Here is a 12,863-nt window from a genome sequence, read left to right as displayed (position 1 = left end):
GTATTTCCAGATTCTACTTTTTTGTAGCTGAAATTAATTTTTGCTGCAAACATACAATACGAGTCAAGATATATAACTCATTTTCATTGATTTATTACATGCAAACCATTTCCATTGGTTAATTTTGCAAACATGTGACAATATAGTATTGTACAGTACTGTATGAAAGATGACATCACATACAAGTTCAATGTGATTGGTGTTTCCCATAACAGTGTATGGTTAGAGTCTCAGTTGCCTGCCCTTACTTTTATCCACCCTTCACATGGAAAATTATGTCTTCTTTGTTTTGTGATTGTTATATTCTAATTTGGTGAAATTAGCTTCACTCTACAAAGAATTTTATGCACTTATTGTCAAAATCCACTACAGCTATTTTACCATCATTACACACTGCTACACCACAGGGATTACTCAGTCCATCTTTATCACAATCTATCCTACAAATAAACTGACCATAGCCGTCATACTTAGTGACTTTATGCTGACTACTCACATATACATAATCATTCTTATCTATAGCTACTCCCCTAGGATACTTCATTGTATTGTTGTCACCGGTGGTAGAGAATTCAAACATAAACTGGTCATCAGAATTAAATACCTGAATACAGTGATTGTAAGAATCTGCCACATACACAATTCCTTTACTGTTAATAGCTAATATACAAGGTCTATTCAACTCTCTCTGTTTATCTCCCTGTATTCCAAGTGAGTTGATATATCTCCCACCCTGTGTATATTTCCTAATGTACCCTTTACTATACTCACTCACATACACATTGTTAGTAACAGGATTGATTGCAATTCCAAGTGAATCATCAATTTCGGAGCTTCCAAACTTTCTAATCAACTTCCCGTTGTCATCACTCACAACTATTTGTTTGTTATTGTCATCTGTCATAAAGTATTCATTATCATGTGATATTGCTACATCACTTGGTGTGAATGGCTCTGCAAACTGATCAGTAAATTCAAAAGATTGTTTGAAATGTCCGTCTCTGTCATGTATGACAACTCTTCGGATACTCCTATCAGCTGTTACAAAGTCACCATGTTTATTTATGGCGAGTCCATGTGGAGACTTGAGCTGTCCTTTTCCCACTGTCTGTACCAATCCTTTTATAACAGGAATATGGAATGATGATCCTGGTATTTGTTGGTTACCAATCGTCATGGCAACTTGCTGTTTTCCTTCTATCTTTCCTGTTATCATCACATGATGTGTCCCATTGCTATTTTCTGTAACGTCAATATTTTCCCATGATGCATCAGATCTCCTTATCTTCACCTGAACATCTTGATCTGTTTTCCTCTGAAGTCTCTGGTTGTGATGATCAAGTTGACAGATTCACCTATCTTGAGTTGTTTTGGGATGTTTTGAACTGTACATTTGAATGGACATGCATCAGATTTGACCACTCCTAGTAATGATTCTGCACCAAGGTCACTCCTGGGCTGGAACTCATTCATATCATGATTGATTGGTTGGTGGTTTTGTTTCCATGACAAAGATTTGCATAACTTGCTTATTAGTTTCCAACCTTGTAGGCAGCAGATGAATAGCGTTCCCATGATGTACCAGTATTTGGGGGTAATGATGTGTACTGACTATGTTGCCATAGTGAAACTCTATCTGATCGATGTTTATTGCTGCTTCTTTTAATCCACTCATAGCACGTTCATCCAAGTCATCTATCAGCATCTTCTCTTTTCTCTTTACTCTTTCTATCAATTCCCTTGCTCTTCTTCTAACTTTCTTTTTCTCTACTTCACACTGGTTTCTGATTTCTTCTCTTGCAGATTCAGCAGCAGCTTTTCCTTCATCCGCTTGCTTCTCTTTCACTTTTAACTTTTCTAACATTTCCCTCACTTGTGTTTTATATTCTTCTGCCACCCCCTGCAAATCTCTATGGACATGTTCAGGTCCTCTATGGTTAACTATGGTGCATTTCAAGCATACAGGCACCTGACATGTGTCACAATAGAATTCTAAGTGGCTGTCTTCATGATCACTGCAGAATACTTTTGACTGCAATGTGAGATGACCCTTAGATTCTATCTCTCTGTACTTGTCAATATTTAGTACTTGGTGACCTTGGAGAAGTGGAATGTGTTCATGCATTTTAACACAGACATCACAGCTAAACTGGGGGCAGTCTACACACCTGTGAGTTGCTGTCTTCTCTTTGCATATCTCACACATTAGTGGATGGTCTGTACTCAGCTGCCTCTGTCTCTGGAACGTGTCAAGTAGGCTTGTTAAAAAGAAGTTGGATTTTAGTTCCTGAATAGGTGTGTCACACTGAATTCTGCATGTTGCACACTTCAAAACACCTTCAGATTTGGCTTTAAAAGTCACCAGACATTGCTCACAGAATGTATGAAGACATGGTAGGACTTTAGGATTCTTGAAGAACTCCAAACAGATAGAACAGCTGAGGAATTCCTCACCAATTTCGTTCAGGAAAGACTTTTTGGATGCAGCCATAGCTGTATACATATGACGGAAGTTTCTGATAAAAATATCGTTCTGAACTCCCTAGGAAAGTGAAAATTCACAATATGCATTTGTTTTTAATTGGTATCTATAATGGCTGGATGCAGGCTAGGTGTAATGCTTTTCAAATCATTATCAGCCTAGGGAGTATTCTATATACAGCCAGTCACGCACACTCTTCAACTTTTGGATTTATTCCAAGAATCCTAAAGTCTTACCATGTCCAAATTCACAGAAATTTGTTTCAGCTATTAGAACAGAATGATAGAGCTTTTATAATACTAATTTAAAAACGCACTTTAAAAACAAAGATTGCAGTGTTTGAAGATGTAGATTCTCAGGAGGCAACAGTACTGTTGACTTCTCTCTCCACTGGACACCAACTAACTATTTAAGTTGATTTGCATACAAAGCAGAGCTTGCAACATGATAGCTATTCATAGAGGGCGTTTTTTACTTTTCATATAATACAGTAGTCACGCAATGAATATAAGAAGGCAGTTCATATTTGTCTCAGTGAATCATTGATTTTTGACATCTAAATACAGCATTTGTTTTTACACTAAAATATTTGAATTATTTCGAATAAAGCTGGAAATTATGTCCCTTAAAATAATTAAACAAATTAGGCACCAATTTTTTTGTAAGATATTTACATCAATCAAGGACAATCTGTGGCTGCCGTTGCCCGAGCAACCGAAACTTTGCTGCGTTCCCGCGCTTTGTTTAGCCTCGTTCATTTGTCTGCGTGCTATGTACACGTGAAAGACGAATTTTACTACAGGTTATACTAATAGGTACTGTAGTTTTGTTGTTTGACATGTTCCTGATTCTTTTAGTGCTTCCACTCGTTTATTTATCTCACGGCAGTTTTTGGTGTTGTGCGCGCTCTGTACGAGGATTGGGGCAGTCGCCATTTTTCGCTTTCACTGGAAGTGAAACGCTCGTTTCACTGCACCTAGTTTTCGTCTTTTTCGCTGCCCAAGTATTGTTTATGCTGCCAACGAGGTAGGTAACGTTTGAGGAGTTACTAGAGAATTATTTGAGAAGAGATTTGTTATGTTTAGAGTAGTTTGGTAGCCTTATCGATTTAGTTGATTTATCGTTGGCGTAGTTTACATGCCGAGTCGCCGTCAGTCGTGTAGTTGAGTTGACACTCGTGTAGTTGAGTTTACACTCACCTAAAATTCTCAGTCGTTTTCTATACGATTATGCAAGTCACATTCCATGTACAGTTTGTAATCTATTCGTATGAGCTCAGATTCATGTATAACTTTACCATATTGTGTGTGTACATGTACGATAGATTCGTCTAGTCTCGCCACTAGGTGGCGCACTATGCTGTATATCATTGCCTATCTATTTACATAGTAGCACTGGTACTTATGACAATATAAATACGCAAGATCATGTTATTATTTTCTGAACGTATACTCTTGTATTTCACAGTTTTGACGGTGTTACAATCTTCTCAATATTGTTCGTCGTAAATAAAGTGAAGGTTACATCAGTATTTTGCGTTGGTTACTGGGGCAGCTACAGTCAAAACTCGACAGTCAACAATTTCTGGTCGAAACTATAGTCATTGCTGTGAGGTCAAAGAAAGGAATTGCCTGTGCTATTCACTGCATTGTATCGTATACTAAGCTGAACGTCCAGATGTCACTCGGATAGCTACTATCAAGACAATCAGTGGACACTCGTAAGCACTGTATACAGCAGATGGAGGATACAGCTATTCTACAGAATACCGTTGACAAAGACTGTTAGACACAAGATTGCGAAATCCAGTACATTTAAACACTGTATGAAACATACATGTCATATATAACATTTGACATTTGTGTACACAAACAGACAGTGAATGTCATTGATTTAACTATCGAACTTGAACTGTGTTGGACATTGAGTTACTTGCTTAAATTCAGTATAGCTCTCAGGTGTCGCCGCCAATGAGAATTGTGATATAGAATAAGACTCAATCTGCATACTGAGGATACTCTGTATTTATAATTCAAATATATGTTGAACTTGGTGTAATTTTAGTGTCATATTTAGGATCTGTGCTATTAGCAGGCTTGATATCTGTACTTGGCTTACCCTTGCGCTCTGTGCTTTTCTGTTGTAGTCGCAATTGTTTGTTTACCACACTCCCAGCCAAATAGTGAGCGTATCTGCCTTTTCATATCGATTGTTAAGTTAGTGTTTAGTCAATTTTGATTCAATTTAACCATATAGTTTAATAGTCTCTTTTCAGATATGGCTGATGAAGCCATCACACCAACAGACATAAGCCTACATAACAACGAAGTGCCACCAGTGAGTGGAATTCCCGTTGAAAGTCAAACTGAGGAAGAGACAAGTCAACTGCGGGGGTCAGAAAGAACACGGAAACTTACAGAAAAAGCAATACAGTATAGAAGTGTACTAACAGGTAAATTCTGGGAAAATCATTTTGATCTAATAACCATTATAGATAATGCACAGAAACTTGTAACTGAGCCAACTATAGACGAAGAGAAATTGACAGCAGTCAAATTGGATATTGAAAACTGCTTAAAGGTATTGCAGGATGTGGTTGAAGAGCATCTTTGTGTCCTGCCCGGCGAAGAGAGTACAGTGTTGGGGAAAAGCTCTCGACAAGATTTCTGAAAGCTCCAGACAGGCCATCAATCAACTTGATAAAGCTCAAATAGTATTTCACAACAATAAAGACCTCATGTCAAGATTGCATCTCAAGCATGAGGGATCAAAAACATCTTCAGTCTCCAGATATTCCAAAGCTTCAAGCAGTTCATACCGACGTCGAGAAGCCGCAGCAGAGGCAGCTGCCTTGAAAACTAAGTTGGAGGCCCAAATACTCCTTAACAAGAAACAAGAAATGATAGAACAAATCGAGTTTGAAAAAAACACAAAGAAGTTTGCAAACAGAAAGGAAAATGTCTAATTTGAGACGAGAATTAGAAGAACAGAAACTAGCTGCCGAGTTGAAGGCAGAAGAAGCAAGACTGAAAGTGTATAGCGATGAAGAAGATGACTCTGATTCAATTTGCAGCACATCTCAACTGTCAAAGAAAGTGCCTGATCTTAAGCACTTGTTCACAAGTCCAACTGTAAAGAAGGAAAACGTACCTCCTGAGAAATGTGCTCCTTCAACGCCATACACCAAGAACATGAACACAGACACTCAAGCTCACCTACCATCTTCAGAGTCGACAGCAGAAATGTTTGCCCGGACAATTGCTATGAGCCGTCTACCTACTGCTGAACCCCAAGTCTTTACTGGAGACCCACTTCAATACCCAGATTGGATATCGTCATTCACCACCTTGATCGGAGGCATTCCACAGGGTGAGAAAATTCATTACCTGAAACGTTATTTAGGAGGCCAGGCAAGGGAAGCAGTGAGTGGATTCTTTCTTCTACGGAGACAAAATGCATTTGATGAAGCAAAATGTGTTCTTGAAAAGAGATTTGGCAATCCCTTCGTCATTGCGGAAGCCTTCAGATCAAAGCTTGATTCGTGGCAAAAGATTCAAACCAGGGACAAAACAGGTTTACGAAGATATGCTGACTTTCTACAACAGTGTGTTGTGAGTGCTACTGAAATCCGAGAACTCCATATACTTGATGACATGAGAGAGAACGGGAGATTAGTATCTAAACTACCAGAATTGTTAGGTCATAGGTGGAATCGTCTTATTGCTAGAAACAAAAGAGAGCGTGGATGTTACCCGTTGTTTCGAGACTTCGCTACCTTTGTTATGGAGGAGTCAGAAATATTAAATGATCCTGTCGTAGTCTTTGAACCAGATGGTAATCATACTTACAGGAAGTTGAATAATTACTCTCGTTCGCAACCCTCGAAAAGGTCGTTAGCAACTACGGTTCAAACAGTTGATAAATCAAATGAATGTATATTCTGTGATAAGGGAAATCACACTGTTTAAGATTGTCGAAACTTTTCCCGGAGAACCATGGACGAAAGAAGAGACTTTATAATGAAGAAAGGCCTCTGTTTTGGATGTTTTGGAGAAGGCCACATGTTGAGACAGTGCACCAACAGGTGTGAGTGCAAGGTTTGTCATAACAAACACCCTACTAGTTTGCATGACAGAGATAAATACTCAGAATTAGGTAACAAGACATCTGAAACCCATGAGATTGAACAAAGGGAAGCTACCTGTCACAAAGTGTTAAGCAGTAACAAAGAATCAGTTTCCTCCATGGTAGTGCCAGTATGGGTATCGTGCAAGGAAAACCCAGACAGTGAGATGCTGGTCTATGCTCTGCTCGACACTATGTCAGATGTCACATTTATATTGGACCAGATCAAAGAGGACCTACAAGCACACTCTAGCCCAGCAAAGCTACGTTTGTCAACGATGACTTCAAAGGGAGACCTTGTAGAAAGTCATAAATATGAAAATCTTGTGGTGAAAGGATTTAACTCTATGTCAAGGATTCCTCTCCCAACAACATATTCCAGAGATCATATCCCACTGGACAGGTCCCACATTGCTACACCTGAAACTGCTCATGAATGGTCTCACCTACGTAGGATTGCAGATCTGCTGACTCCTAAGCAGGACTGCCCAGTTGGTTTGTTAATTGGATACAACTGCCCAAGTGCTTTAGCACCTCAGAATTGCGTCTTAGGCAGTGGCAATCAACCATATGGTGTGGAAACTAAACTCGGTTAAGACTATGTCTCAAGAAGACATGAAGTTTATAGAAATCGTATCAAATGGTATTCGGCAGAGAGAAGATGGGTATTATGAAATGCCACTACCATTCAGAGAGGGAAAACCTTCACAGTTACCAAATAATCGTCAAGCAGCCATGCATCGTGCTATAGGCTTGTTGAAACAATTCCAGAGAAAACCAGAATATCAAAATCATTACACCACTTTCATGAGAGAGATACTAAAGAGAGGTTATGCAGTAATGGTCCCACATGATGAGCCACTGACATCAACACCATGGTATATACCTCATCATGGAGTATACCATCCCAGAAAACCGAATAAAGTAAGAGTTGTCTTTGATTGTAGCGCTCGTTACCAGGGTTCAAGCTTGAATGACCACCTTTTGTCAGGTCCAGACTTGATCAACCCCGTAATTGAAGTACTCTGCAGGTTCCGTGAACACCCAATTGCCTTGACATGTGATGTGGAGAAAATGTTCCATAAGTTTCGTGTGAAGCTTGAACACCAAGACTTTCTCAGGTTTTTGTGGTGGGATGACGAAGACTTCACACAGCCCCCAGTTGATTTTAGAATGAAAGTCCATTTGTTTGGAGCTGTTTCATCTCCAGCATGTGCAAACTTCGGCTTAAAACAACTTGCCAAGGACTACAAGCACCTTGGAGAGAACGCTTCAGAATTTTTGAAAAACAACTTCTATGTTGATGATGGGTTGAAGTCGGAACAAAGTGTAGAAGCTATGAAGGATCTCATTCACAATGCTGTTGAGATCTGTGAAAAGAGTAACTTGCGGCTACACAAAATAAGTTGTAATAATTCTGAGGTAATGTTAAGTCTACCAGAGTCCGAAAGAGCTACTATAACACAGACTGACTTTGAACCCAGTCAGAAGAGTTTTTCGCCAGAGAAGGTTTTAGGTATACAGTGGTGCATCGAATCAGATACCTTTTGTTTCAAGTTGATGTTAAAGGAACACCCCTTGACTCGTCGTGGGATTCTAGCAACAGTTGCCTCAATTTACGACCCCTGAGGTCTTATTTCGCCTTTAGTCTTAGTTGGGAAGATGATACTCCAAAGAATGTGCCAGGACAGAGCAGATTGGGATGACCCATTACCAGATGATCTTCGTCCAGACTGGAAACGCTGGAAAGCTGAGCTGTTGAAACTGAGTGAGATCAAAATTCCGCGATGCTTCATTCCAGATGGTTTAGGTCAAGCAGTCTCAGTACAACTTCACCACTTTTCTGACACATCGTTTTCTGGTTATGGACAATGTTCATATGTGCATCTGAAGACAACAGATGAAAAGGTACACTGTGCCTTGGTCATGGCGAAGGTCAGAGTTGCCCCATTAAAGCCTGTAACTATACCTAGATTGGAACTACAAGCTGCAACAATTTCAGCAAAGGTTTCTAAGGTTCTCGAAACAGAAATGGGCTATAAAGACATGTCACATAATTTTTGGATGGATTCCAAGGTAGTCTTGGGATATATAAAGAATGATACAAAGAGACTCAAGATGTTCGTCGCAAACAGGGTTCAACGAATTAGAGAAGTTTCCCAGCCAGCACAGTGGAAATATGTTCCAACCACTGATAACCCTGCAGATCATGCCACACGTGGTCTAACAGCTGATGAAATCGGCAAATCCAACTGGCTTACAGGCCCTAAGTTTTTGTGGGAAACAGAGGCTTCACCTCAGACTGCAGACATTGCTTTGGAAATCCCACCAGATGATGTAGAGGTTAAACCGACAGTTGTACATATTGTATGGCGAATGAAGTTCACTAGCTTCACAGAGAGGATGAGCAGATTTTCTAGCTATTCAAAGGCAGTGACAGCAGTGGCGGTCATTGTTGAATGTTCACTTAAGAAACGGGGAAAGCTATTCTCCAAAATACAGGTTAGAAACTTAGCAGAGACAAACCTTTCAGAGTTATACAGCAAGAAACATTCAAAGACAGTATACAGAATTTCCAGAAGAGATACACTTCTAGTTGTAGAGACGATCCTCTAAAGAGCCTGGACCCCTTTCTCGATAAGAATGGTTTGCTACGGGTGGGAGGCAGATTGAAAAGGTCAGCCTTCTTACATGGAGTGAAGCATCCAATTTTGTTGCCAAAGAGAAACCATTTCTCAACGTTGGTTGCAATTCATTATCATGGCCGCATAGGTCATCAAGGTCGAGGCATGACTATCAACAAAATTCGGAATCATGGATACTGGATTGTTGGGTGTCGTTCAACAGTGTCCTCCCTGATCCAAAACTGCGTTACGTGCAAAATATTTGTACAATCTTCAGTCAAGGAAAACCTGGCAAGGTACCAAAGAAAATATCAGAGTTGGTGATATAGTTATGCTAAAGGACGAGAACATCTTTCACTCTGATTGGAGATTAGCTAAAGTGGTAGAGACCTATCCCTCTAATGATGGTCTTGTGAGAAAGGTAAAGCTACTGATGGCCACTCCGAACTTAGATAAAACAGGTAAGCCAATTTACAATAGAACGTTTTTAGACCGTCCAATTCATAAGCTGATTCTTCTCATTTCCTGTCATGAAGGATTGAAATGATGTTACTTCTTCTACTGAGTAGACACAGTAGTTGACCTTGATCGTTCACATGTTTTACATTGATAAGGCGATATTCGTTTATTCCGAATAACCCCTCTTTTAGAAATCATCTTGGATGATTTGGGTGGGAGTGTGGCTGCCGTTGCCCGAGCAACCGAAACTTTGCTGCATTCCTGCGCTTTGTTTAGCCTCGTTCATTTGTCGGCATGCTATGTACATGTGAAAGGCGTCTTCTTCCGAATTTTACTACAGGTTATACTAATAGGTACTGTAGTTTTGTTGTTTGACTTGTTCCTGATTCTTTTAGTGCTCCCACTCGTTTATTTATCTCACGGCAGTTTTTGGTGTTGTGCGCGCTCTGTATGAGGATTGGGGCAGTCGACATTTTTCGCTTTCACTGGAAGTGAAACGCTCGTTTCACTGCATCTAGTTTTCGTCTTTTTCGCTGCCCAATTATCGTTTATGCTGCCAATGAGGTAGGTAACGTTTGAGGAGTTACTAGAGAATTATTTGAGAAGACATTTGTTATGTTTAGAGTAGTTTGGTAGCCTTATCGATTTAGTTGATTTATCGTTGGCGTAGTTTGCATGCCGAGTCGCCGTCAGTCTTGTAGTTGAGTTGACACTCGTGTAGTTGAGTTTACACTCATCTAAAATTCTCAGTCATTTTCTATACGATTATGCAAGTCACATTCCATGTACAGTTTGTAATCTATTCGTATGAGCTCAGATTCATGTATAACGTTACCATATTTTGTGTGTACATGTACGATAGATTCGTCTAGTCTCGCCACTAGGTGGCGCACTATGCTGTATATCATTGCCTATCTATTTACATAGTAGCACTGGTACTTATGACAATATAAATACGCAAGTTCATGTTATTATTTTCTGAACGTATACTCTTGTATTTCACAGTTTTGACGGTGTTACAATCTTCTCAATATTGTTCGTCGTAAATAAAGTGAAGGTTACATCAGTATTTTGCATTCGTTACTGGGGCAGCTACACATTCGGTAAACTGCTTTCCTGCTGTTGTTTCAACCCCAAAACTTGTTTGTATTCAAAATTAATTATGACAATGCATATTCATATTGAAACAAACTATGATAAGGGGATTAATATTATATAACAAAGGGTCACCAGAGTTCAACTATGTTTTGAGGTGGGTGCTCTACCCCTCTAAAATGTACAATATTTTGGGATGAGTATCTTGGGCGCAGTATGGTATACTCCACTGACAGAAAATGTATTGCATCAAGAGTTTGTATATTATCAAACACATCGATCGATTTTCACTTTGATTGTGTTCCAACAGACTAATAATTTTAACCTCATAATTCAGGTGGTACGTAATTAATAAAATGTGCATATGTTTTGAGACCATTTGTTTCTTCATTGTAAAAGTGTTGTTGAAATCAATGACGCCGCAAGTATCAGTAATTTTATTAAATACCAAAAAGACGTATTAATCCCTCAATTTGTCATGTGGTGAGCTAAAATTGTCTTTTGTACACTTTTCTGTTTTGGGTGTCGTATAAATGCCCATCTCTCTAAGACACGATTTTTGGACCTGAGTACCCTCGGTGCTAAGTCGAATATGTAGGGTATACTCATCTGCCACCACCTGTAAGTCTCTATGGACATGTCCAGGTCTTCTATGGTTAACTATGGTTCATTTTAAGCATACAGACACAAACAAGTGTCACAGTAGAATTCTAAGTGTCTGTTTTTATTATCACTGCAGAATACTTTTGACTACATTGTGAGATGACCCCTATCTCTATCCCGATCTCTACTCTCTACTCTCTGTACTTATTTATTACCGGTATTTCCAGATTCTACTTTTTTGTAGCTGAAATTAATTTCTGCTGCAAACATACAATACAAGTCGAGATATATAACTCATTTTCATTGATTTATTACATGCAAACCATTTCCATTGGTTATTTTTGCAACCATGTGACAATATAGTATTGTACAGTACTGTATGAAAGATGATATCACATACAAGTTCAGTGTGATTGGTGTTTTCCATCACAGTGTATGGTTAGAGTCTAAGTTACCTGCCTTTACTTTTATCCATCCTTCACATGGAAAAATATGTCCTCTTTGTTTTGTGGGTGTATATTCCAATTTGCTGAAATTAGCTTTACTCTACAAAGAATTTTATGCACTTATTGTCAAAATCCACTACAGCTATTTTACCATCATTACACACTGCTACACCCTGTGGACGACTCAGTCCATCATTATCACAATCCATCCTACAAATAAACTGACCATAGCTGTCATACTTAGTGACTTCATGTTCACTACTCACATATACATAATCATTCTTATCTGTAGCTACTCCCCTAGGATACTTCATTGTATCGTTGTCACCAGTGGTAGAGAATTCAAACATAAACTGGTCGTCAGAATTAAATGCCTGAATACGGTGATTGTTATGATCAGCCACATACACCATCCCTTTACTGTTAATAGCTAATATACAAGGTTCATTCAACTCTCCCTGTTTATCCCCCCTGTATTCCAAGTGAGTTGATGTATCTCCCATCCTGTGTATATTTCCTAATGTACCCTTCACTATACTCACTCACATACACATTGTTAGTAACAGGATTGATTGCAATTCCAAGTGGATCATCAATTTCAGAGCTTCCAAACTTTCTAATCAACTTCCCGTAGTCATCACTCACAACTATTTGTTTGTTATTGTCATCTGTCATAAAGTATTCATTATCATCTGATATTGCTACATCACATGGTGTGAATGGCTCTGCAAACTGATCAGTAAATTCAAATGATTGTTTGAAATGTCCGTCTCTGTCACATATGACAACGCTTTGGTTACCCCTATCAGATGTTACAAAGTCACCATGTTTATTTATGGTGAGTCCATGTGGAAGATTGAGCTCTCCTTTTCCCACTGTCTGTACCAATCTACTTACCAGTATATGGAATGGTGATCCTGGTATTTGTTGGTTACCAATCGTTATGACAACTTGCTGTTTTTCTTCCATCTTTCCTGTTATCATCACATGATGTGTCCCATTGCTATTTTCTGTAACATCTATATTTTC

At 39.1% G+C, this 12,863-nt stretch overlaps 4 protein-coding genes across 4 annotated transcripts; 2 read left to right on the top strand and 2 right to left on the bottom strand.

The window, feature by feature from the left end:
- Positions 1–325: 325 nt before the first annotated feature.
- LOC100375257 (tripartite motif-containing protein 2-like) lies at positions 326–2,491 on the bottom strand. Its single transcript, XM_078009278.2, has 2 exons — positions 1,613–2,491; positions 326–1,324 (listed from the first exon to the last, which is right to left on the bottom strand). Exons 1-2 carry the CDS (start codon positions 2,489–2,491, stop codon positions 326–328), a joined length of 1,878 nt encoding a protein of 625 aa, XP_077865404.2.
- Positions 2,492–7,207: 4,716 nt separating this feature from the next.
- LOC144358257 (uncharacterized) lies at positions 7,208–8,236 on the top strand. Its single transcript, XM_078012109.2, has one exon. The coding sequence runs from the start codon at positions 7,208–7,210 to the stop codon at positions 8,234–8,236; it is 1,029 nt and encodes a 342-aa protein (XP_077868235.2).
- A 33-nt stretch (positions 8,237–8,269) lies between these two features.
- Positions 8,270–9,223, top strand: LOC146733690 (uncharacterized). The gene has a single exon (XM_085490895.1). The coding sequence runs from the start codon at positions 8,270–8,272 to the stop codon at positions 9,221–9,223; it is 954 nt and encodes a 317-aa protein (XP_085347021.1).
- A 2,706-nt stretch (positions 9,224–11,929) lies between these two features.
- On the bottom strand, positions 11,930–12,247 carry LOC146733689 (protein brain tumor-like). The gene has a single exon (XM_085490893.1). The coding sequence runs from the start codon at positions 12,245–12,247 to the stop codon at positions 11,930–11,932; it is 318 nt and encodes a 105-aa protein (XP_085347019.1).
- Positions 12,248–12,863: the final 616 nt, after the last annotated feature.

Source organism: Saccoglossus kowalevskii, chromosome 16 (assembly GCF_978046115.1).
Source record: "Saccoglossus kowalevskii chromosome 16, keSacKowa6.1, whole genome shotgun sequence".
Taxonomy (NCBI): Eukaryota; Metazoa; Hemichordata; class Enteropneusta; family Harrimaniidae; genus Saccoglossus; species Saccoglossus kowalevskii.
Note: the sequence above shows the minus strand (reverse complement) of the source record. Positions and strands in the feature narration are given on the sequence as shown.

Bases quoted from the DNA above. Each gene is read 5' to 3' on its own strand.
- LOC146733689 (XM_085490893.1), bottom strand. From the start codon at position 12,247: ATGGTGTATGTGGCTGATCATAACAATCACCGTATTCAGGCATTTAAT.
- LOC100375257 (XM_078009278.2), bottom strand. From the start codon at position 2,491: ATGGCTGCATCCAAAAAGTCTTTCCTGAACGAAATTGGTGAGGAATTC. The intron at 1,325-1,612 runs GTCAGTACACAT...CATCACAACCAG, and splicing joins AGTTTCACTATGGCAACATA to AGACTTCAGAGGAAAACAGA.
- LOC146733690 (XM_085490895.1), top strand. From the start codon at position 8,270: ATGATACTCCAAAGAATGTGCCAGGACAGAGCAGATTGGGATGACCCA.
- LOC144358257 (XM_078012109.2), top strand. From the start codon at position 7,208: ATGTCTCAAGAAGACATGAAGTTTATAGAAATCGTATCAAATGGTATT.